This window comes from Neophocaena asiaeorientalis, unplaced genomic scaffold (assembly GCF_003031525.2).
Source record: "Neophocaena asiaeorientalis asiaeorientalis breed wild unplaced genomic scaffold, Neophocaena_asiaeorientalis_V1.1 scaffold184, whole genome shotgun sequence".
Lineage (NCBI taxonomy): Eukaryota > Metazoa > Chordata > Mammalia > Artiodactyla > Phocoenidae > Neophocaena > Neophocaena asiaeorientalis.
Window position 1 is genome coordinate 5,422,965 of NW_020185325.1, and position 26,750 is coordinate 5,449,714.

General features: G+C 36.2%; 1 protein-coding gene across 3 annotated transcripts in view; it reads right to left on the reverse strand.

Annotated features, from left to right (window-relative positions):
• TMEM161B (transmembrane protein 161B) overlaps positions 1-26,252 on the reverse strand; it is a 65,564-nt gene extending 39,312 nt beyond the window's left edge. For 2 of the 3 annotated variants that reach the window (XM_024734357.1, XM_024734358.1), the window contains exon 1: positions 8,031-8,135. Coding sequence is in view for 1 of the 3 variants with exons in the window: in XM_024734356.1 (XP_024590124.1) it covers positions 8,031-8,134; positions 26,167-26,169 (107 nt within the window). In the remaining 2 variants the exon portion in view is untranslated. Of the gene's footprint in view, positions 1-8,030; positions 8,136-26,166 lie in introns of those variants that run through there. The other variant, XM_024734356.1, reaches the window with a different exon arrangement.
• Positions 26,253-26,750: the final 498 nt, after the last annotated feature.

Sequence of the window (26,750 nt, forward strand, 5' to 3'; positions counted from 1 at the left end):
TAATTATCAGTGAAAGACTCTTAGTACTATAGGAAAACTTAAGTTACATTTAGAGTCCTGTAATAATAAAATATTATAAGACCCTTACATTTTCTAGGACCAACTTTCTTTTAAAATATTCTCAAACTTGTTTAATCTTATTTTGTGAATCCATTTTTCTAAAATGAACTGCATTTATTATGTTCAGGTCATCTTCATTAGTAACAATTACTGTTCAAAGCTAGAATCTAAAAGTACTGAGTGATCTCAGGGACACTTCCAGTCTGTTACTCATCTATCTATCCATCTACCCATTCATCCGTCCACCCATTGATCTATCAGACATTTATGGAGCCCACTACAGTCAAGTACTCTGCCAGGCAACGGAGATATAATCACCCATAACAAAGCCAAAGTCCCTGATTTCTTGATGTTTATATTTCAGTTGGGGCAGAATTTAACCAATGTTTAAAAAGACAAACATCATATACTGGATACTACACAAAAGAATAAAATACTTAGTGAGAATGAGAGACAAGCCTTAAGGTATTAGGTTACAAAACCTCTCTGAGATGACATTTGCCCAGCAAACTAAAGAATAAGAATGGAGTGTGAGAGCATTCCAGGCAGAGAAGAGTATGTCCAAAAGCACAAAAGCATGAAACAACTCAGAACAATGCAGTAAACCAAAAGGGCAAGGAGGCAGTAGCACCATGTACAAGGAGAAACGCATGAGGGAGGCTGAAGAGATAACAGGGAACAGGTCATGCAAAGCCTCTTGGGTCCATACGGAGTGTAGATTTTATGCTAAAATAATGGTTTCAAAGCAAGAGAAATAACTTGATTTACATTTTAAGATTTCTTTTACTGCTCTGTGAATGAGAACAAGGCAAGAATAGCACGGAAATATATTTCAGAATCAACAGTTCTTGTAAGGTAAGGAATGGAAAGAAAGGATGGAATGAAGGATAATATTTACACTTCTGATTTGAGGAAGATGGTGGCATATTTTCTGACATGGAGTAGAGCAGGAAGAAATCAAGAATTTAAACATGCTGAGTTTTTAAGTACCTATGAGACATGAAGTGAAAATATCAAGAGGGCTACTGTATATTAGAATCAAGAGCTCACAGATAACCTGGGGCTATTACATAATTGTGGTATTTAAATCCACAGGCATGAATAAGGTCACCTAAGGGGGAAATAACTATTTAGAAGGCTAAATAGTTAATAAGGAAGTGGGAAAATCGAGTTCATGACAAGTATGTAACAAATTCAGCGTTGATGGAAAACAGGGAAATAGGCCCAAAACTAAGGAATAGATATGGGAGGGGCTTTGTTTTTTAAGAAGGAAGGGAGGCAGAGTTGTGACTCTTATTTGTTGTTGCTATTATTTTTAATGGGAGACCTTAAAAAAAAAAAGTGTGCTAACAGGAATAATCCAACAGAAAGGAAGCAATTAATGGCAAAGAAGAGAGGAAAGGGCCAAAGAAAAAAAGTCAGGGTGAAGGTTAGAGGGAATGGGATATAGATCACAAATGCTGGAGTTAGGTCTTGATAGCAGGATACCTCCTCCATAGGCCAAAATTAAAATATATAAACATTAAAAAAAACAACAAAGAGAGGCTGCACGTGTAACTAGGGTTGTGGGTTTGATGGCATGAAGATGAGAGCGACAGGCTCCAGTTTCAAGAGCTTAGAGTGAGGCTGAGGCAGGCATGTATAAATGAAGAGAGGATTTGGGTTGAAAAAGCTGTCTGAGAAGTGGAACACACAAAGACTGACAGGTAGCATGTAGTAGCCATCTAAGGACATGGATTCAAAGTAAAACCTAAAGGTACAGTTGCACAATTTTCTTCAACAGTCAATGCTTCATACACAGTTTGATTTCATATCATATGATTCCCATCTACTATACTTTAAGTTCTGGTCTCAATTTTTGGTCTTTTCCTTAGCAAAATGACTTGCAATCTGCTTGCCCCTGATGTACTAGGCCTTTCAAATATGGGCTTAGAAGACAGATATAAAAGTTTATCAGCCTTAGATTCGATGCTAAATAATGGTTACAAAACCACAATTAGAGAAAAATGCTTTATGTTAAGCAAAAGAAGCATGATGTAAAATTACACATGAAATAATCACATCCATGAGGGGAAAATATGAATAGAAAAAATTAGACGGAAATACAACAAAATTTACACAGAGATTGTCTTTAGCTGAGAGTAATATAGTTTGCTACCTCTTATTTTTCCTTTTTATCAATTTACCATCTTTTTCTACATCATAGGCATGTATTGTGTTAGTAATAGAAAAAAATTTAAAAACAGTAAGTATTAATAGAATCTCACTACGAAACTGAACCTCTTACATTTAAGTTAAATTGTGTTTTATGACATATGCTTTGGCTATTTTCACTTATATTCAGACTGTCAGCAGTGTCTCAGATAACAAAGCCAACTTGGTGTTATACTCCACTAAATCACTGAAATAATTTTTCAATAATTTTCTTGCATAAACCTCTTACATAAAGTAATATCAGGCTACAACCTTTCTTACTAAGGCAGTTCAAGAGCACTGAAAAAACATATACCAGAAAATACAGAATGTACTGACCTAGATTCTTTAAAAAAAATTTAAGCAGCGATGTCATTTCAAGCAAACTACTTAAAAATTTTTCAGAAGTAAAAATTTCAGAAATTTAAAATGAAAATCTGAACATGAACAAATATGGAAAAGCTTAGTATTGAGAGAAAGCTAAAAAAAACTTTAACACATAAATAATCATACAAAACTCTTTCACAACATAGGCCACAACATAGTTTTAGTCTCCATTCTAAATCTCTAAATAATAATTTAGAAGTGAGAAAAAAAAAAAAACTAAGGGAAAACAAACACCACTTAAAACCTAGAAAACCTTTCAGTACAAGTAACTAAAATATCATTTATTATACATATACATTCTCTTGTTATTTATTGGAAACTTTACTAGAATATCATGACATTCTGGAGCTGGAAGTTAAGACAGCTAAGGGAGGAAAGCAAGGACTCAGGCATTCCTTAAGGGCAGTAGCTTAAGGTTTAAACCTTTCCCTTAGGTCATAGGTCCCACCTACTGTGCATTTGAATAGTAGGTTTCTCTCACCAAAGGGAATTTGCAAATTCTTGGATCAGGCAACAGGCAAAAAGAGTTAAGAGCAATTGAATAGGGTGTTTTCGCACCTTCTTTACCCAATATAGGATGACACAAAATCAGAATAAATCCAACCGTAATATATTTTGAGTCAGGGACATATGAAGGGAAGTAGCTGACCAAAGTGAGAGCCTAGGGGAATAAAGGGGTAGAGAAAAATGCATAAGGTTTGAGCTGAACAATCAGGAAAATGGAAAGCAGGTTCAGCAAGGAAGCTATAAGGGAGAAAAAGCAAAATCCTACTCCTCATGCAAAACCCACTATTCAAATGTACAAAGAATGTAACCTATCACTTACCTCTCCATGAAAAGAGGGGCCAAGCAAACTTCAAAACAAAAATGAACTTTAATTACATTAGAAAGTAGAGAATACTTTGGCTACAAATCAGTGGTATGCTGGACATGATAAAGAACTAACGTCTTTAGGCAACCTGAGCAATGGTTAGAACGAATGCTCCTTGCGTTAGGGAAAGCAATTCACAGTAAAGGTAAAGAGAAACCAACTTTCCACAATTTTTCTTTCCTTTGGGGAGGAAGGAGAGAGTAGAGCAACCTAAGAGCACTAGACTCTTCGCACCTGAGTTTTTCAAGGTCAGTAATACTTGCTCACGGGTTATGGCAAGAAAAATTTTGCTACTTAAATTCTCGTTAAAGCAGGAATGCCTCAACAGTCTGATAGTTATATAAAAAGGCATGTAAAACAAGGAGAACTAATAACATTTTCTAGAAGAAAAACATTTGTCTATTAAAAAAACTGGAAGAATGCAATACAAAATAATTATAATTTAGTAATGTGGAATAAATTTAATCTCAAATGGTGAGGAGAGGTATAATTTTAACATGATATTTCTTAAACTCTTCTTCACACTTAGCATGATTTTGGTAATCAGAAAAATGCTGATGTGCCTTTTAACTTAGAATAAATGGTGACTGTAATCCTAGAGAAGCCAGAAGAATAAGTAAAGAGTAAGTAAGTAAAGAGAAACCATATACTCCTTATAACCTGAGGATATCTTGTAGAAGGCTAAGCACAGCTAGGGAAAAAAGGTAGAAAAAAGAAAACCTTCAATAAATTACTCTATAAACTGCCAGCAGAAGTCACAGTGGTTGTAGAAAAGTTCAACTCCACCAAATTCAAACCTTGGTTCAAGTATGTCTGTTCCAGGACAAGGGTCTGGAATTTGATGAGCAGCCATAAATCAAATAATTACTAGACTATGAATCAGACTTCCAGGGTAAAAGGCCTGGATCTGTTTCATTTTTCAGTATGTAAACAGGAGTAAAGCTAAAATTTTCTCATCTGTAAAAATGGAGACATGGGCTTCCCTGGTGGCACAGTGGTTGAGAGTCCGCCTGCCGATGCAGGGGACACGGGTTTGTTCCCCGGTCCAGGAAGATCCCACATGCCGTGGAGCGGCTGGGCCCGTGAGCCATGGCCGCTGAGCCTGCGCGTCTGGAGCCTGTACTCTGCAACGGGAGAGGCCACAACAGTGAGAGGCCCGCGAACCGCAAAAAAAAAAAAAAAAAAAAGTGGAGACAATATCACCTACAGCACAGAAGGACTAGGCACTTACCAATCCTGCTTTTACTTCCTAGGTACAGTGAAAAGTGTATTTCCCAACCTGTTGTGCACTTTGGCCTGAACCAGTCATAGGGCTCCAGACTATGTAATGTGGGCAAAAATGATATATCTACTTCTAAGCTTGGCCCCTAGAATCTCCTGAAAAATCCATAGCCCACTCTCTCTCTACTTGCCAACCAGCATAGCATCTAATAGAAGGACTCCAAGCAGCAGAAGGAACAGAGGAGCCACAAGACAGAAGAAGCCTAGAATCCCTAAGTAACCACCTGAAGGATAGCTGAATCCTTGAATCATCATTTTGTGAAGGATCTACACAGAGAGCTGCCTGACTGACCCCTCTCAGGTACCCCCATTTGACCCTGATTCCTGGCTGAGGAACTGAGTGAGAAACTTTTATTAAGTTCAGACACCAAGATTTCTGAGGTCATAACATATCCTAATACATCTCCTTCTTCCAAGTTCAAAGTGTAGAGATCCAAATGAGATAACAGAAATAAAAATTTTATCAGTACAAAGTTCTATAACACTGTAAAGGTAATATTAATGGAATTAAACCAGGCTAAAGACTATGCATTATTTTTTTGAAAACTAGATATCTACAATACTAATTACAATATATAAATGCTATTTAACAAGAGCTAGAAAACTAGTCAATTTTTAACATAAAAAATCAGCAGGTTAATTTATAAGCAAAAACTGCTAATTCCTTCAAGGTACTGACTTCTTCAGGAAATTGGCAAGCTTACTCATTAAGTCAACATAAGTCAAACAGGTGCCACTTCACACCTTCCATTCTAAAAGAGACAGAGGTTGATGAGAGATATGGACAGAAACTAATTTACATGATAAAAAGAGAAGCCATAACTTTTAAGGAAAATATGAATACTTACAATTTGAAGATATACTAGTGGAATAAATATTAAGTCGACAGATACTGAAACTAAAAAGAAGTTTCTTCTGTCATACCCATGATTAACCTATCGTGGTATCTACACATCTATTCACTTGAATAGTTCTATTAAATAGCTATTCAATATAGTCACTCCCAAACCATCCTACACTATTCATAATTTTAAAAGTCCTCATAAGCCTCTCCCTTTAAATTTCTTCAAGTATTTTAGAGCCGATAAATCTCAGAAGGCCCTCAGTTCTTTCTCCTTCAACTCAGCCACATCATATGGTTTAAAATGCAAACTGTCGTTTCTGATCAATAATATTTTTACATAAGCAATTTAGCAGAGATTTTAGATTTTCTTAGTATTAAAACAGTATCATTTCATATCACAAAAGGTTGGCAAAACAATAATTATCCCAAAATGATAAAATCAATATTGTTATTCAACAGAGTTAGGCAACAACATTGAGTAATATAGCTTCATGACCTAAAAATTTCAGAATTAATATTAAAGAAAAATAGATGATCTTAAGAACACAGAGCAAAACAAACAAAAACAGAAAGGAAATGAAACTAACTACAGCAGAAGAGTAACTATTACTAGAAAATCCTGATTGGTATCCTTGGAACCTGATTTGGAATTAGAGACAGCATTAATTACCACTAAAGTTAATCTATTTATAAAAGCAAATCAAGATCACGAAAAACATCAACTTCACGTTTATTTTTGAAGGTTGAGCACCTCTTCAAATTAGCAATATAAAAAAAAAAATTAGCAATATATATACTTATGACACATACTTGTCAAATGAGTAAAGATTTTAAATATGTTGTTCCAATATTAACAAAGAGAATCAGTTTTCAAGCTCTGAAGTTTTAGTTTTATAGAAACAAATGCGATGCAGATTATGTGAGAAAGTAGAAGTTGCCTATAGACTAAAAAGGCACATGACTGCAAAGATCTTTAAAGCCGAAAGAGACCTGGAAGTCTCCCTGGAGACTCATCATAAACAAAATCTAGAAATGTGCAATTCTTAGTAGAAAACAAGCTACCTTAATATGTATTTTACTTAGTTTATTAATTCAGACTCCTTTTATTTAGAATTAATGGTATTTGCCCAGCAGATGTTCACCCTTTCATGATCTACGAAAAAGGGTTTTTGCTAAGCAAAAAAAGGAAGCAAGATTGCACAGGACATAAACGTACATAGTTAAAAACTAGTCACAGATGATTTACTTTTTTCACTTATAAATAGCTTTGATGAAGCTTTTATTTAACTTTACTAAAACTTTAGTCATTATTTACTTTGCTAATAAAATACACATTTTTAAACTGCTGTTCTCTCACACATTCCACACACGTGTGCCTATCAGTATTCAAAAAAACTTTTTAAGCAGTCTAAATAATATTTTCCTATTTAAACACTGATATGGAAAAAGTATAAAGCATTAGAGAAGAAGAATATACTTGAAACTAGAAAATAAATTTAAGCTTTATGGATAGAATTGCTTATTATTGGTCTTGCAATATATGAAATCATTACGAGGATAATAGCTATCCATTGCTTTCTAACTTCAAACGGTCTAATAAACAAAAGAAAACTAATATACAAATCAATAATAGAATTTGGTTATTTATTAGAGACAAATAATTGGAGTAAAACTATAGTCATGGTACCAAATCTATAATTTACCTTTCATAATTATACAAGATTGTGGCATGTATTTCTGTATGCAGAGTTTTACTGCTTTTGCCTCACTACACCTCCTATATTTAACTTCTTTACTTTTGATTTTATTCTTTTATTGTACAAATTTCAGCAAGGTAACTTACCTCCTCTGCAGAAGGAGGGGACAGTAGTAAGCTTAAAGTGCAGTAAACAAAATTAAAATCCTACAAAACAACTTCAGCGCCTCCTTACTAAATTAAAGTTTAAAATTATTTTCAGTAAAAAAAGGGCCCCTAATTCTCATAATAAACTCTCAGGTAAGTCACCAATAATAGGATATGTGCTTTGAATCACTTTTTCCAACAATGGTAAAAATATTTAAGCATTTCGATTTATAGTCTCTTCCTCTTGTGGACCAACTTTTATTAAAGGTAACTAGAAAAGTCATGTGATAGTTCCAGTGGCCATGGACAGAAAGGGATAGAGAAGGAAGGGACTAAATTCTTGACCATGACCCAATTACCTTGATACTAAACAGATAAACTACTAATATCTCAAGTAAGAGAAATAAGGAAGCTAGATTTTCATCATTATTTTCTTTTTTCATGTTTTTAGAAAATTGGAATTAGCACTGAACTTCTAGGAAGTTAATCAGCCTGGTAAACTAAACAAAGATTTGAAAGTGCCAGTCAGAATCAGCCTATCCTTGCCTTACCTGCCATTACAGAGTAGCCATCGAGCAAGAGAATAGTGAGGTATAATCTTCTGCATGACACTGGCCATCACCATGGTAACAACCAGCTGTATACCTATCACACCCTGTGTAAAGAAACAAACAAACAAGTTTAACAATGAACGAATTTAGATTTGAAGACATTGCTGAAAAGCTTTCTATACATTTTGAAAATTATACTTTAAGAAAGATGGATTTACTACCAAAATACATATTATTCTGCCATTTAGGTATTCAAGACCACATATGTTTAAATTTAAAATACATGATCCCCTCTCATAATCCTCTACAAGTTAAAGTAGCCTACACATTCAAAATCTATTCCTAAGAAACGTTCTCCATTACTTAAGTGTACCAAAATGAAGTGAAAAATGGTGATTTTGTTTTTTTCATCCTTCTCCAAAGTTACTCTATTCAACACACTTAAAACACTACCTTGGCTAGGTCTAAAAGCAGTGTGCATTTTTTTAAATTCTAGGGTGGTAGTGAATGACTAAAGAGCATTAACTATAGTAAGTGTGATGGAAGAACTGGCCTGAAAGTCACTCGAAAAAAAATTTTAATACTGTCATCACCAACTTCCAGTGGGTGGACCTTCAACAAGGTCCAAAAATGCCCGTAGTTTGCTCTCATCAATCCCTCTCTTGTTCTCCGTAATACCTAATTCAAACCTTCTCCCATCTCCTCACACCTCCAACTTCCCTCAAACTTTTTTTAAAAATTCTTTTTATTGAAGTATAGTTGATTTACAATCACAGCAAAGTGATTCAGTTATACATACATACATATATATACACACGTATATTCTTTTTCATATTCTTTTCCATTATAGGTTATTTCAAGATATCGAATATAGTTCCCTGTGCTATACAATAGGACCTTGTTATTTACCTATTTTATATATAGTAACTTGTATCTGCTAATCCCTAACTCCTAATTTATCCCCCCCACCAAACTTCTAACTCTCTACTCAGTAGAGAACATCTTCCAGTTCACAGAGAGAAAAACAACAGCATCAAATGAGAACTCTCACTTGCCATGGACAAGCTCACAATCACTTGCATCTGCACCCTTCTTCCACACCCTCTAGACATAACAGAGCATCTTCAGTATAAAGCAAATCCCTCTAAATATGCTTCAGAGCAAATCCTCTCATTGATTTTCAGGAAACTTAATCAATGAATAGCTTCCCTCCTGTATCTTCCTTAATCTCTTCTCTATTTAAATCCTTCCTATCAGCATTTTAACACCTTTCACCTTTCTAAAAAATACCAATAATTTTCTCTTATTCTACAGCCCTCCCCTTCTTCAAATACGTAGCCACTTTGCAAAAGACTTGTTTTCACTGTTTCTATGTTCTCATATGCCCACACAGTTCCCATCTGACTTCTGCTTCGGCCCATTCCATTAAAACACCTACAATCACAATCACTTCACCTTGCCAAACTATCCTTCCTTATCTTAAATCTCAGCATAATCCCAACAAGGTCTACCAAATCCCTTGCTTTACTCCCACCTAGATGACCATTTCTTTATACTCCTCTTTGTTGGCTCTTCCTCTATCTAAGCAGTCCAAAAATAAAGTTGAATTCCTTCCTCAATGCCAAACAAGTGCATTTTAAAAAATGTTAAAATGTTTTTTAAAAAGTAGTATAGTTTATCTGGTTTAAGAGCATGGACTCTGGACCCAAACTGCCTGGGACAGAATCTGCCATCTACTGGCTGCATGCCTTCTGGACAGGTTATTCAAACATTCTGTACCTCTATTTCCTCTTCTATAAAATGAAGCTAATAATTCAACCTACCTACTAATCAAGCTGTGGTTAGTAATTGTGCCTCTTACAGAGTAAGCAGTCAATATGAATTAGTACTATTGTCATTATTATCACTACTATTATGGGATAATTTTTTTTAATTTCAAAAATACAAGAGACTTTGCAAAAAATAACCAATGTTACTTCTATAAAAAATAAATTTAAAAAACAAAATAAATGGAATCATACCATAAAAAATGACATGTCTCCTAAGTGATAAAAGAACACAAAAAAATTTTGCAAACATCAGGTTTCATCAACTGTTCAATAGGTTGTACACCACTGTAACAAATGCACTATCATGATGTGGGATGTTGATAGTGGGGGAGGTTGCGCACATGCCAGGACAGGGGATACGGAACCCTCTATACCTTCTGATCAGTTCTGCTACAAACCTAAAACTGCTCCAACAATATGAGATTTTAAGAAAAATCAAATCAAATTTATTCACAGAGAAACAATATAAACAATGTCAAAAGACTAACTGGGAAAAGGTATATGTAAATCATATCACAAAGGGATAATCCACTTGTTAGATATTATATAGAGTTCATATAAATCAATTAGTAAAAGAACAAATGCCTAATTTAAAAAGAGAACAAAAATGTACTTACTGTTCTTTAAAAAAGTAAAATGGCTCTTAAACAGGACTGTTTAAACCTGTTAAGCCTGCCTCAACTGTTTAAAATTGTTAAACCTGCCTCAACTCTGGTTTCACTGTGGATATTTTAATGCCTTAAATTCTATCAATTGGGTTAAGATTCAGACCACTTTTACATTCACCTAACATCAAAGGTTACATTTTTACCTTTTTTCTTTCACATTTCCTATCACTTGAATTTACTATCCTATTTTCTATGTAGATTGTGATAGAAGTTCTGCAATCTCCATACAATGAATGCCGCTACAAAGAACTCTTTCAGGCAGAACAAGGCCAAGAAATACATTAGCAAGTAGGTCAGAAGGTTAGTCTATTTGAGATTATAGACTTAAAAGCAAAAGATAATTTTTTAGCCAGGGAAAGTTTTGTGGACAAAGTGAACCTCAATCTAGCCTTGAAAGAAATGTGATAGTATCACAGTATCTTCAAGGTCATCTAGTACAATCTCTCATAAACATATACAACAATTTATTAAAGTGTAAACTCCTTAATAGCAGAAATCGTATCTTAGTCACACCTAATAAATGTTACAGGTATTAAATGGCATTTCAGAAAGACTGATCTGGAAGATATATATATATGATGGACTGTGATGAACTGGGAAAAAGAGGCATCTTGCCAAACTCTCTCCTCTTACTCCAAATCACTAAGCATAAATTGCTGATAAACCCACTACTGAAGAATGTAAACCATGTGAAGGCAAAAACAAACAAAAATCAGCAAATTGGACTGACTAGAATTAAGAATAGCAACTAGGCTTCTGCAATGATCCAGACCAGAAATGATGACGCTTTAAATTACTGTGTTTATCTCTGGTACTCAGAAGAAAAATGCATTCTAAGGATATTGTTGAAGTATTCAGAGACTGATGGTATATTGAGGCAAAGGAGGAACTAAAGAGATCAACCCCAAGAAAGGCAAACTCATTCTCAATGTTGTAGTTAATGTTTGACTAAAAAACATTCAATGGAAAAGTGTAACTTCACTCCATTCATTTACCTTACTATGCCATTTCCATCTTTTTAAATGAAAATACTTTCTCAAAACCTCATCTATATACTGGGTTAAATATATTGTATAATAGAAGTATTTTTCCAACTTTCTAATAGAAGTCAATAAATCTTTCTAAGAATGAATCAGCTGTTAGGTGACTATATATGTGGTACTGAAAGAAAATATGTTGCTTTTTTCCCAATACAAGAATCTACCTAATTTTTTGGAGAAGTAATTTTTAAATTATATGGAATATATGTCCCCAAAGTTATTCCTTTTCATACATATTTAGAAAAGAGTCCTTGGAATATATTTTCAAAATGGCAACCATTTTATAGAATTATATGTTATCAATTTAATATATTATTAATACTAAACTTAGATCAACTTTTGAGACATTACTATACAATTGACAATTACAGTGTTCATGCTAGGGATTAACATATTAAAAACTCAATTCATTAACTAAGAGACACAATCATTTGAAATTTAAAAACAAGCCATTTAAATAACCTGCCTTCACTGACCAATTTAAATGTCTACGTATGTCTAAGTTTATACAAAACAGAATTTTTGAAATGTTTAAAAACCAAATTTCCTGAATATTTTTCATTATTTTTAATTAAAAGATAATGCTTAGGGGCTTCCCTGGTGGCGCAGTGGTTGAGTGTCCGCCTGCCGATGCAGGGGACACAGGTTCGTGCCCTGGTCCGGGAAGATCCCACATGCCGCGGAGCGGCTGGGCCCGTGAGCCATGGCTGCTGAGTCTGCATGTCCGGAGCCTGTGCTCCGCAACGGGAGAGGCCACAACAGTGAGAGGCCCGCGTACCGCAAGAAAAAAAAAAGATAATGCTTAAGTAAATTTAAGCATAAACAAACAAGTTTCATAAGAAAAAACTATTAAACTGGGTAGATATGCGCTGAAACGATAAAGTTCATCATGGCTGAACTCTCAAACACACAACCATATGGGTCATTGACCCAAGTGGCCTTAATGGTTTTATTAGGGCCTCAAAACAATAACTTGACCAAAGAGATGGTTTCTGTCTGGATTTATTGCCCCTAGGCCCCAATTCTCTTGATAACTGGAACTGGGGAAAGTCAATTATGAAATAGCTCATAAGCACCCAAGAAGGGTGAAACACTGGGGCAACTTAGGTTTCAACCTTTCCACATCTATTAACCTGAGGCCATGAAGAGCAAGAAAAAGTTGTTTGCCTTTAGTCTACAGAAGAATGATCATTTCAATTTTTGTTAGTAATCGTTTCTGGGTAGGTTAAAAAAATTCTTACCAAGGAAAATTAAACAATTCTCCAAGAAATAAAATATATCAAACAGCAGTATTTTACCTTGCTTGACAATAAAACTCCCCAAACTTAAAAACAAACATCTTGCAATTTTTTTTTAAGATTTTTTTTTGATGTGGACCATTTTTAAAGTCTTTATTGAATTTGTTACAATATTGCTTCTGTTTTATGTTTTGGTTTTTTGGCCGCAAGACATGGGATCTTAGCTCCCCGACCAGGGATCAGCAATTTTAAAATTCAAACTTGGAACAATATTATGTCAACCTCAGCGGAGTTGACATTTTGTTTTGTTTCATTAAACTAGCTCTGCTGCTAACAACAGACTGAAACAAAGTATACATTGTTTAGCATCAGAAGGCAAATCAGCATACATACTTGGGACTCACACCACCCAAAGGGTTTTAATTATCACCCCCCTTGAATAAGTAAGAAGGGAAAAAAAAGAAAGAGGCTGTTACCCAATGACGTTGCTATTTTCGGTTTCTTAACTTTTTACATATTTTAGTGATAGCTAGACATGTTGAAACAGACTTCTTAGAGATGCTCAAATGATTTATACTATAAAGAAGGGGCGAACTTTGTTATTTCAATCTAGATTCACATAAAACCTAGAATTCACACACTGAGCAGTTAAGCAAACCATCTCTGTACAATTTACAAATGAAGAAGTCAGGGTCCAAACAGCGAAGACCACAGAACTACTCAGTCACAGACTTATCCAGAACCCAGATCCCTAATTTCCAACCGAATGCACTAAGTCATTTCAGTGCATTCAGTGAACATTTATCAAGTAACACACTTCAGGCACTGAACCACCTGCACACAATAGGGAGAAACAGTACAGTCCCTGACATAAATGAGCAACCAGTCCACTAACAGAGTAAATGGACCCTTACAATACAAAGTTATGAGACAACAGGTAGAGGATTCTATGAGAATACAGCAAGAGAGAAGAGAGAGAGAGAGTACTGAGGGCAAAAAGCTGTGAAAGGGGATTGTGGAAAGTATAGCATGAGTCAAGACTCAGTGGAATCAGCTTGATGAACCATCAGTGATATCTGCTTCCCATAGGATGACAGTAGTCCAAAACCAGATACTAAAGCGCAAAACTTACAGGTTTAGAATTTAGCCTGGAAACAATAAGGAAACCCATGAAAAGTAATATGACCAGATCAGTATTTAAGAAAAGTTGCTCTGGATAGCATGTAAAGACTGGATGAGGGATAACCCAAGCAGCACTAAGACAACTGCCCAGGTATGAAAGGAGGAACTGCACTAAAGGTAGCAGCAGTACTACAGGAGGGAGAGGTGCAGCCTCTCTTACATTGGTGATAAGAACTATATAGAATCACTATATATTATAGTGACAAATGAGTTAGGGTCTCGGCCAAACAATGTTAAAAATCTATAAGTTCAAATTATGTCACTACAGAAATTATTTATTTATATCTATAAATGAGAAAAGCAAACAAAAATTTAATTAACTAATATAGGCTGTCTGCCTAACATACATCCAATATCTTACTGGCTATTATTAGAAACTTGGCAAAGGACTTCTGTGTTTCACTGACTATTATAACCCAAATACTCAGAGCAATGACATTTAGAATAATTCAACGTACATAGTAGGGTTGAAAGAATGAATGACACTACTACAAAACAATCTGTCTTAACAGAACTTAAAATCCAAGATTATCATATTAGGTAACAACAAATATTATTAAGACAATGTTGGAGCACAAAACTGCATAGCACTATGAACAACAGTTACAAAAATTCAAAAAATTGAATACAAAAGTTTCATAGAGTGGATGAGTAAACTGAAATCAAGGAAGGGACTTCCAGGCTAAATGACAAATGTGAACAGAGTAACCATGGGACAGCAAAAAGCTTAACTTAACCAAAGCAGACTTTAATATATGACAAAGAATTGTGAGAAATCAGATGAAGACAGAATTTCAGATTGTTAAGAGTCTTTAAAACCAAGAGGAGGCATCGAGCTGAGGCATCTATAAAGATCACCTTGGAAGGCTTTTTAAACAGTCAGGGGTAGGAGAATAAAATAATCCAAGTAACATATAATGAAAATTAGACACAGCAATATATTGAGCAATTAAAGAGAAAACCTAAGACTAAGGTAGAAACAGTTGAAACTAGGAAGGAAAGAACAAAACTAAAACTTGGTCAGTAGAAAACCAATCAAACTTTTGAGTGTGACTGACCACAAAGGAAAACAACTATAGAATAAAACAGGAATGTCTCAAAGGTTATTTCAGGATGTTTTAGTTTCAGTGACTGGCAGAATCCTAAAGCCACTGACAGAAAAGTTGTAGGCTGAAGGGAACTCAAGGAAGTGGACTAACAACCCTACCACAGGCCTCCCACCTTGGCTGTATCCTCAGCCATTCAGAACACACACAGAACACGTTTCTCTGGTACAACCAATTCTACATCAGGCAGACTGTCAATAATCAGATTTATAAGAGTTCTAACAACTAATATACAGTGAAACATAAGCTATCAAGTGAATCAGATGCTCAAGTTCACTAAGTACTCCACTCCTTACTGTCTTAATGATACACTGGAAGTCAAATTATAAACAGGCTGCTTGGAACGTAGTGATTCAGAGCAAAAGGCATCATTGAGGGATATTTCATTCACGTAGCAAAGAAGTCTGAAGAAATACACAAAACAGCCCTCTAGAGTATAAAATACTCCAACACTAAATAGTTCTGGATAAGTATGTCAAATTCTGGCTATTCAAACTGCTTTTCTAGACTTTCAAACGACAAAACTACTTTCCAATCCTATTTCTTTAGGCGAAAACCTATCTAAAATTTTCTCTCTTTTGACATGCAAATACCATTGATTTGGCTACAATCTAGTCTACCTTAGGTCTTGCAAACAATCCACATCTAAGATCAAGGTGAGAGGACAACTTATTTCTTCCATCACGTGTTGATTTTATCAAACTCTTAAAATGTTAACCACCCCTCATGCCACCTACAAATAACATGTGATAAGTGGTATGGTAGAGGTCAGTGCCCAGTGTCATGGGAGCATTCCAAGAAAGGGAGTGATTAAATCTACATTAGAGAACTGGGAAAGACTTGTTCACAGAGGTGACATCTAAACCAATGTCACAAGGTTAAAGTAGTATCCCAATGTCAGACAGGAAAAGAATACAAGTTTAGACAGATACACCTATCTGTACCAAGAATGTAAATGGCATGAGCTGAAATAATGAGCAGTTCCACACAGCTAGATTTTGGTATGGGTTGCCCAAAATGGACTCTTCTGCAGGTACTCAGAAATAAGTCAAGGATCCTAAGCCTGGAAGTAACTAAACCAAATATATTTTGGAAGGATAACTCTGCCACTACAGTGGAAAAATCAAGTGGAGGGAGGGTAAAAGTAATTGGAAGCAAAGAGCTAGATTAGATATCTGCTGAAATAGTCCAACCAACACCATAAAAGCCTAAACTAAAACAGCTTCAAAAACAAGAGCAAAATTAAGAACATTTTTTTAGAGGAAAAAAAAGGAATTAGGCATGAGGTTAATAATTATCTCTGCAAGAAAAGTATCAATAGGTAAAGATTAAACTTAAGTGATTATGTAAAGATAAAATGAGAATAATGGCCATAATTATTCCTTGGAAAAATTAAGCAGTAAGAGGAAAATATGACAGTTACTAAAAAGGTTCACATATAAAAATATACATTTGTAAGGGGGAAAATATACATACTTAAGGCAAAAGGGAAGGAACCAATATAAGGGGGCTGCTAAATATTCTAAAAAGGAGTTAACTGTGGGTATTGCTTATGAATCAGAAATAGATGAGACTGAAGGCCTAAGTTGAAAGTAAAACTTTACAAGACCTTGTTCTACTGAACAGAAGCACAAAAGGTATAGAGACGTATTAAATTGAAAAACTGAGGTCTTCAAAGGTTACATAACTTGGCTGGGGTGGGATAAGGAAAAACGACGTCAAGACTTTTGATGCCCTGCTTTCCACTGGATATAGTCATTTTGGAAAACTCATTACATATCATTTCAAAGTCCTCAGATCATTCCCTAAAAACCATGATGGGGTGGGGAGTTGATCTGTAAACCAAAAGAGGGGAGGGGCAGCAAGTCGTGAGAATTTTGACATAAAAGTTAACGGAAGAATTGAATGAATAATTGCCAAGCAACTACAAGTCTGCATGACTCAGTAGCTCAGGTACAACATCAGAGAAATGAAAGATGTGGAGTTAAAGGTTAAATCTGCAGGATAATTAAGTAGCTGGTCAAGAGAGACAAAGAAATGACCAAAGTGGACAAAGTTTGAGAGATCTTGAAAAATAACTACATCCAGGTCAAGATCTTGGCAATGTGACTGAGAGGATGTCCAGAAACTTTAAGAAAGGTCTGATGAACTTATACATGTAGATGACTGACAAACCCAAGCTGCATTTTTAAAAACAATTACTTCCAGTAAGTTCTTTAATAGAATTGAGCGCTATCTAAATTTCACCCAGAAGAGAAATTCTTCCACATAATGCCAAAGCAGATAAAAGCATACAACAATCATGAATAGGCAGGGAGAATTCCTCCCCACAGACCATCCCTAGAATCCCACGGTTCATTATACAGGCTATCAATGGCCTTTATCTGGTTTTATATCATAGCTCCAGCCCTTACAGACACAGTAAACAGACCTGAAAATAAGGAGGCCTTTGCTAAACAAATGAAATGAAAATAAAAGGTTTTGGTAGGAAAGCAGTTAAAGAATATGAATAAAGTCTATTGATATTTAACAGACATATTGATTGAACCATATGAAATCAGATATTTGTTTTGACCTACAAAACAGCAATTTCATATGGTTCAGATTGTTACTACAAATAGAATTATATACACATAATATATAGAAGGTAAATTGACAGAAAGGGAATTGGAAAACACAATTACCAACAACTATGATTTGAACTCAAATGACATGGTTTTCAAATTTAAATGTTTACAGAATTAGTCTGGTTTGCCAACATCGATGTTTTGCACCACAAAATTTAATTTCTTTAGAGTAAAAAGTACAAGCAGAAATTTTTATTGTTTCCAAATTCAGAATAAGAAATTTAATGTACTTTAAAACTAAGGCCCAAAACCACAAACCTTCAATAAAATGCCTTGGTTCACCCTAAATATCTTAATTAGACCTACAACTTAGTAGAATGCATGAATTTGACATAACTATATTCAGTAATAGCAGCTCCACATTTTCTGCTGAAGATGATGATAGAAAGCCGTTTTTCAGAATTTGATTAACCTCTGAAAAAAACGTTAGATATTTTTCTTATGATATAAATTGATAAGGCAAAGTGGGAGACCAACAAGAAATAGAGTGCAAAGGGGCTTCCCTGGTGGCGCAGTGGTTGAGAGTCCGCCTGCCGATGCGGGGGACACGGGTTCATGCCCCAGTCCGGGAAGATCCCACATGCCGCGGAGCGGCTGGGTCCGTGAGCCATGGCTGCTGGGCCTGCGCGTCCGGGGCCTGTGCTCCGCAACGGGAGAGGCCGCAGCGGTGAGAGGCCCGCGTACCGCAAAAAAGAAAAAAAAGAAAAATGGCCATAGCCTTAGCAGTGCCTTATCTGTGACATTAACTGATGGCAGTCTACTATCATATATTTATAATATGGAGCTTGTTGAAGTTCCTACTTCCTAAGTAATTTCTACTGTTGGAGAAAAGTCTCCCTTTCTCTAACCAATGTCCCTTAGTATTTCCATCTCATCTCTTCTTCACAATCCAAACCTACTTCCAAGAATTTATTGCAAAGATTCATCATTATCATCTAGCACTTCTATTTTTTTCCCTAAAGGATCTTTATAATAAATATCTAGCTAGATAGATAGATAATTAGTTCACGGTCTCTCAGAAGTTACATGGGGAGATAACTTTTACAAATTCTTCTAGCAGTAAAAACTTTTGAGTGTGCTGAATGTCTGGGAGGGAAGGCAAAATACCCTACAAGACCACATTCTTCTTTGCAACTCAGGGAGGGAACAAAGTTCTAGTTGCAAGCAATAGGTAATCCAAGTGAAAAGAAAAGGAGCAAGCCAATCCTGAGAGCCCTCAGGAAAAGAAATGGGCTGTGAGACAGGCTTGGAACAAATGTGACACACTACATACTTAAGCTGATAAGAAATTCCAATTCACCACAGGTCCTCATCCCCAGTTCTCTAATTGCTCCACACTTCATCAGTGTTACTAGTTCAACCCCAGGCCTAAGGGAAATTAATGCTTTGGCGTGAAGGAGTGCCAGTTAAGGTAAAAGGAATATGACAGAATCCTTATTGTGACTTACTGCAGCAGTGTCAGATGTATTTAGCATCTGAGTTAGAAATGCCAATCATTAGCGCTACACATGACAGTAATAATTAATTTCTCTAATACCATGAGATGTGATACTAGGTAGTAACTAAGTTGGGAAGGATTTTCTAGAAATATAATCACTAATTATAATATTACTTCTATAGGAAAATGTTTTTGAAATTCAATCCTTTCATAAGTTAAAACTTATCAAAGATAAACAATAAGATTGGCACAACAGTACAGTGGCCAAACAGCCTGATTTAGAAGTCAAATTCCACCACCAATAGATGTGATTTTGGATGAATTACTCTAATGTCGCTGTGCCTCCATTTCTACATCTGTAAAACAGAGGTTAAAAAAAAAAAGGAGGTAAAATACGGAGATTAAAAAACAAAATAGTAGGAAGTTAAAAAAAAAACCCAAGACTGAATAACTTTATAAGTATTTAGTTAAGTTTATATAAGTAGAGTAGTAAATATTAACTTTAAATAAATGCAGCTATTCTTGCTATTGAGGAAAAGTAACACTCAATTTCTTATCTACCTGACATATTTCCACTTACCCTTAAAGACCTAGTCCTTTGTGAAATCCTTCTTAAACTCCATACAAATTGAATATTCCCTCCTTTGTTCCCTCAATGTACATTTAACTAAAAGTACATCAATAATATTCACAAAATCACACATCCAGAATCACAGAACCTTGAAACAAACTATGGAGGTCATCTAGTTCTGGTTCAAGCAGACTTTCAATACCATATATATATTGTATTCTTCCCAAAGTCATTTTTAAAGATACGCATGTTTGAGCAGTCAGTTTTTGTAACATCTTACAATTTTTTAAAAATAAATAAAACACTATAGTCAGATATTAAAATCCTGAGCTTCAACATCAAAGTATCAAAGGTGAAATTATTTCAGGTTTTCCTAAATCTTTGTTTATGGTCAAAACACAAAAGATATTTAATTTACTTTAACAAAAGAATTACTAAGTCTGTTTAATGTAAGTAAAGATACAATGTAAAATCAGAATACTTTGAGTGAATAAGTTATATTCTCCCAAGATCTGTAATAACTTAAAAGACTAAAAATATGTGGCATAAAAAATGTAATCTATTCAGTAAAATATATCATCTACTAATATACGATTTTAAAACACACATTTCTATTATTTTTCTGTTCACTGCAAAGAAAGATGATAATACATGCCTTTATTGAAAGATTCCCACTATAGTTAAAGAAACTATGAGCTTTGTGCCTGACACTATAACACTTTTTTAGGGTGCAGTTCATAAACACATATTCAAAGATACCAGGTATACAGGCTGAATACATATATGAACTCAAATCTATTTCAATGTCACCTCCTCATTGTGGCTTTCCCTGAATGCCCTATCTAAAATAACCACCCCAATCATTTCCTTAATTCTGTTCTACCTTTCCTTATTGTATTTACCGTGACTAAAAAATATTATGTCTCATTTGATTATTGTCAGACTCTCTCAATAAAACATAAGGTCCATAAAGACAAGAATGTCTCTGTTTCATAAACAGTTATATTTCTGTTGCCAAGAACAGTACATGACATACAGATACTGCTTAACAGACAATGAATGAATGATTGAACAAATACTTTTGAAGTAAGAGCATGATTTTTAAGTGTTTGGTGAAACAAAAGACATAATCATTTCAGTTAAAAACAAGAGAATGTTCATCTCACCAGGACTTTAAAAAAAATTTTTTTTTTCTGTAACTCAAGGGTAGGTGGTACAGAAAGAGTAGGAGGGCAGTGTACAAAACGGGTTTATTTCTTCAAAGTTCCTTTGGGGCAAGTTGGTGTTCATTCTTGACTTAGTAACATGGGAAAACCATGGCACAATAGTAAGAAAATAATAAATTCTCTCTTAAAAAATGAACACTTTAGAATATGTTCTGATTTTCTAAAATCAACTGTATTTGCTTTAAGCTTCTATCCCAGAGCAAACAAACGAATTAATTATCTAAAAAGTGGACACAGCCCAAAGTATAAACCAGTCTTAAGAATCAACCTTGGGGCTTCCCTGGTGGCACAGTAGTTGAGAGTCTGCCTGCTGATGCAGAGGACGCGGGTTCGTGCCCTGGTCCGGGAAGATCCCGTATGCCACGGAGCGGCTGGGCCCGTGAACCATGGCCGCTGAGCCTGCGCGTCCGGAGCCTGTGCTCCGCAACGGGAGAGGCCACAACAGTGAGAGGCCTGCGTACCACAAAAAAAAAAAAAAAAAAGAATCAACCTTGAATCAACCAAATGCTAACCAAGAGAACAGTCTCTACGATTATTTGAACTAAGCCTCTTTTGGAAAGAATTAGTAAAGAAGTGGAAGAAGAGTCAGAGAACTGAGAAGAGGCCCAAATCTCCACCACTATGTGGCAAACTGATGAAACCTGACCAGAATCCATCCTTCAAACTGCACATTCTGGGCCATAAAACATTTAACAAATTAAAAGGATAGAAAACATACATTGTCTGCCCTCAGATCACAATGGGATTAAACTAGAAATCAGTAACAGAAAATAATTGGAATATCCCAAAATACATGGAGACTAAATAACACAGGGGTCAGAGAGGAAATCTCAAGAGAAATTAAAAACATTAATTTCTATGAACTAAATGAAAATGAAAACACAACTAATCAAATTTTATGGGATACAGCAAAAGCAGTGATTAGAGGGAAATTTACAGCATTGAATGCATATATTAGAAGAGATCTTAAATCAATCACCTAAGGCTCCACCTTACAAAACAAGAAAAAGAGCAAACTAAATCCAAAGTAAGCAAAAGCAAAGAAATAATGTGAATTATTTTTAATGAAATTGAAAAGAGGAAACCAACAGAGAAAAATCAATAAAACCAAAAGCTGGTTCTTTGAAAAGATCAATAAAATCAATAAGCCTCTAGACAAGCCAAGTAAGAAAAGAAGAGAGGACACAAATTACTAATATCAGAAATGACAGAGGAGATAACACTACAGATCCATGGACATTAAAAGGATAATAAAGAAGCACTATGAACAAGTTTATGCCCACAGATTTTATAACCTGGATGAAATTAACCAATTTCTGAAAAATACAATTTGCCAAAACTGACACAAGAAATAGACAATCTGAACAGGCCTATATCTACTAAAGAAATTGAGCCAATAATTAATAACCTTCCAAAACAAAAAGCACCAGGCCCAGTAGGGTGGACTGGTGAATTCTACCAAACATTTAAGGAAGAAATTATACCAAGTCTCTACAATCTCTTTCAGAGGACAGAAGCAGAGGGAATACTTCCTAACTCATTCTATGAAGACAGCATTACCCTACTACCAAAACCAGGCAAAGGCATTACAAGAAAAACAAAAACTACAAGAAAAACAAAAACTACAGACAAGAAAAACAAAAACTATGTCATGAACATAGATGCAAAAAGCCTAAACAAAATACCAGCAAATCAAATTCAACAGTGTATAAGAATTATACACCACAACAAACTGGAATTTATTCCAGGTATTTGAGGCTAGTTCAACACTCAAAAATCAATTAAAGTAATCCACCACATCAACAAACCACACATCTGATTATCACTCAGCACAAAAACCTTAATATCTCCATCAAAGTTTCTAATGTCTGCATTAGAGTTTAAGGACCACGAGTTTCAGTCTTAACTGTAAAACTCATTAAAAATTAAATTCTCAGACTCCACCCCCCCAATAATGGAGACCAGATAAGCATTTTTATCAAGGATCACAGGTGAATCCTATGTGAACTTAAGTTGAGAACTAGTGTCCTAATACACTTTTCAAAACTCAGTTGAAGTCACCTATTACATGACTCCCCCCCATTAGAATTAATTTCTTTTCTCTGTACTACTCTTTGAACACATTACATGTATTTCTCTTGTAACTTATACCACATTATCTCTTCCCAACAGCCCTCCCCATTCCCCAAAAAGAAAACTTTCTCATTAACTCTGATTAAGGCAGAGGTTCACAACCTTTTTTTCACAACTAACACACCACAGCACAATCCCACAGTAAAAGTTACTAGAGGATGTTACATAGATAAAATAAGCCATGCGATTCCTACAATTCCAGGACTTAGCTCTAATCTACTTTTCTCCCACAAATCAGCCTAAATGGTGTAAAGATCTATTTGATTAAAGTTGGTCTATAACTTTCAAAAAGATAATAGCTTTATTCCTTTAGTAAATTTTCTATGGACTATCCATTCTCACAACATGAAAGCAAAAAAATTAAGAGTGAATACTCAGTATTCTTGGTCTGGATCATGAGTTTATATCGACTAAAACAAAAATAAAATCAAGGTGTAAAATAAAAAAGACTTTGCTTTCCATTCCATAATTGTATTTAAAACAGTAGTAAATTACTTGACCAAACATATTGACAAAGATTCCAAGTATTACCAACCTGATATATTAAAAAATGAAAAGGTGAATGATTTAAAAAAAAGAAAATCAAACTTGAGGATGGGGGGACAGGACAGTGAAAATTAGACTAAATTTTACTTAATCAGAAACTTTCTGAAAATTCTGAAAAAAAGTCCTGGGTGAAGTCAGAAAATCATAAATATTAGAGTTAAAAGGTGCTTTAATTCCTATCAAGTTCCACTTCTCTTATCTAGAAGGAAATTGGAATTCTTATCTATGTTGAGTGATTTTGCCCAATTCATATAATAATGGGCAGAATCTGGGTTTCCTGACTTCTGTGCCCTTTTCATTATATCATTAGGACCAAGCAGTGCACAAGACCTCAATTCAACTAAGCTGAATCCTAAACAAATTCAACCCTTGTTCACTTCATATAATAGCTAAACCCTTTCCTTTGAAGGATTCCAGGGAATGACCACACTTGCATATACAGACATTATGCAATTTCATAGTTGGGGAAGGTAAAGCTGCAAGCTTAGTAATTAACTCAGAACTATAAGCAATAACAAAATGGAGAGTAAACTATCTGGCTCCTGGTGACATTCTCCAGGTGACATTCTCTTAAGTGGCATTTTGATAAACATCATGAGTTTACCTTAGCTTAAAACAAAACTACCTTTTTTTGAGCTGGCAGGGGGAGAGAGGTTCTACTTCTATTACTACAGAATACTGACAAGTTCACATTCAGCTTCTTTGTGACAATTGTAAATTTAAAGTTTTTAATTACACCCTATCTTCAACTTTTCAGACCAAGATATCAAATACTAAGCTGAAATTTAAGAACTGGAGATTTGGGTTATAGTCCAGACTGTGCCAAACTATCACTACTTTAGGTAAATCACTGCCTATTTCTAGACGTCAGATCTTTCCCTCTATTAAATTGGGGTGGGGGGAGGGGGGACGGTGGTTACCGTAGTTATTATCTTTGGTGCCTTCCAGTTCTACTGTTCCTTATCTTTGTCTAATTTCATTGATACAAAAGGAGGAAAAAAAACTGTTAATGATTACAAATTGTACCATTCACTGAGGTTTAAAGAAACACACACACACACACACACACACACACACACACACACACACACACACACACACACACACACAAAAAAGTCTGAAAAATACACACACACACACACACACACACACACACACACACACACACACCGGTGCCCGAAAGAGTCAGAGGTTAGCTGGTAGAGAGCACCAGGAACCACATTATTTTGAAATTCTTTTGTTTCACAGTCAGTTAAGTTTCTATAAATCATTCAAAAGTCAATCACCATACACAGCAGCTGAACAATGTCAACATTTGATCCTGAAAAAATATGGCAAACTCCAAATTCCAAGACAGAATGTCTTCAGATGAGGATTTGAAATCTTTTATATAGTCAAGTAACTGACAATTTTGAACATTACCAAACCCCTGTGATATTGGGAAACAGCAAAGGTTAAGAAATCCTCCCATTGCCACCCTTCTGTGATCTGGAAATGACTTACTGCAAAGAACTAACAGTCCCCATAGGACTTAGGTGAGCAAGACTCAGGAATTACCCACCCACCTTGTTTACCTATAACAAGGGCAGACATAGCACCTGCAAATTCCCATTCTTTGCTTCAAAACTGACTAGTTGAACTGCTTGTCCCCATAGAGCAACCGGAACAAAATATTACCCAAATTCCAAGATCTCTTCCCCTAGGTTCCTGAACTTTGGCCCACACTCAGTCTGAAACAGGATATAACCCCCCAACAGTTTTTCCTCAGAACAGGTTTGCGTGGGGGTAAAACTTTCTCTGATTTACAGTCCAATCGTACTACCCTTTCATCTCACTTCCCCACACCTAGTTCTTTCTAGCCTTGTTTCCTCCTGCCCATAAAAGAGAAGCTCTTTTTCCTAATCTTTGAGACTCTAGCAGATCTTATGGTCAGGGCACTCTCCCTACTCCAATAGTTCCCTCGTCCACGCCCTTGCTATTCCTTTCGAATACAGACCCTGCTAATTAAGTCCAGATTTTTTATTTGACACCTTTTCCAACTCCACAAGGGCTGAGTTTGAAAGACAAACTGACTTTGCCGTTTCTTTACTTTGCCCTTTCTCTAAGTGACAGGTGCTAATCCTTTACAAGAAGGGAAGGTACTGTGTCCACCTGTAAAGGCTATAGGCATTTATAAGATCTGAACTTCTTTGCCACTGCCCTACAGCTGAGAGTAAAGGGAGGAGATCATCAACCAGGCAAGGTCAACTCTGGGACCACCTGGCCCACGGCCATACGCAGTAAATGGGCCATGAACATTCTGACTACCTATTCCGTACTCCTGAACAGATCTCGCGGTTGGGCAGGACACATGCCGCTTCCTCTAGGGCCCCGGCGCCCCGGGGCAGGTGGTAGGTCCTGTCCTACCGCTCACCCCATTGCTCCCGCCCGCTCCATCCTCAGCTGGGCACCCGACCGGCTCCCTTCACAGGACTGACCTCCCGGCCCCTTCCTCCCGACTGTTGTTATTCCAGCCCTCACAGGAAGACTCACCATGGCGCCAAGGACAGGTCGTGGACCAGACGCCCAGGAGTCGCCGGGGCCGTCCAGGACCTACCCTCACCACTCTACAGCCGGGATCCACTCGACACCGCCAGAGAGAAGATCTTCCGGCTCTGCCGGAAGTTCAGCCTGAGCGGGACAGGAAGTCCCTCCCCTCTGCTGAACGTCGGCGACCCCACGCCACGCAGAGGTGAGGCTACGCAGGACGTCCTTCATTGCCACTTCCGTGAGCGCTAGGTTAGAGGCTGGGGGAGGTGCTGACCTTGAGAGCGCACGCGGGAGGCGCAGGCGCAGCACAGGTAGGAAGGTGGGCGGGAGGCGCGCCACTGTCGCGCCTGTGAGGATCCAGAGGTGGGTTGGGTTGTGTTGTGTTGGCAAGAGCGCACCCTCTCTCTACAAGGTGATAGAGATAAAGGTTGGTGAATGAGGTGGGAGCCGACTCAAGATCCAGCGGATTTCTTACGGGAGAAAACCACAGTTAAGCCCCGCTCTTGCTGAGACAACACTGAAATTGCCTCAGCTCAGCCACGCCCTTTCTCTTTTTACCTTCTCGTTTTTCTAGCTGCCTTTTCTTG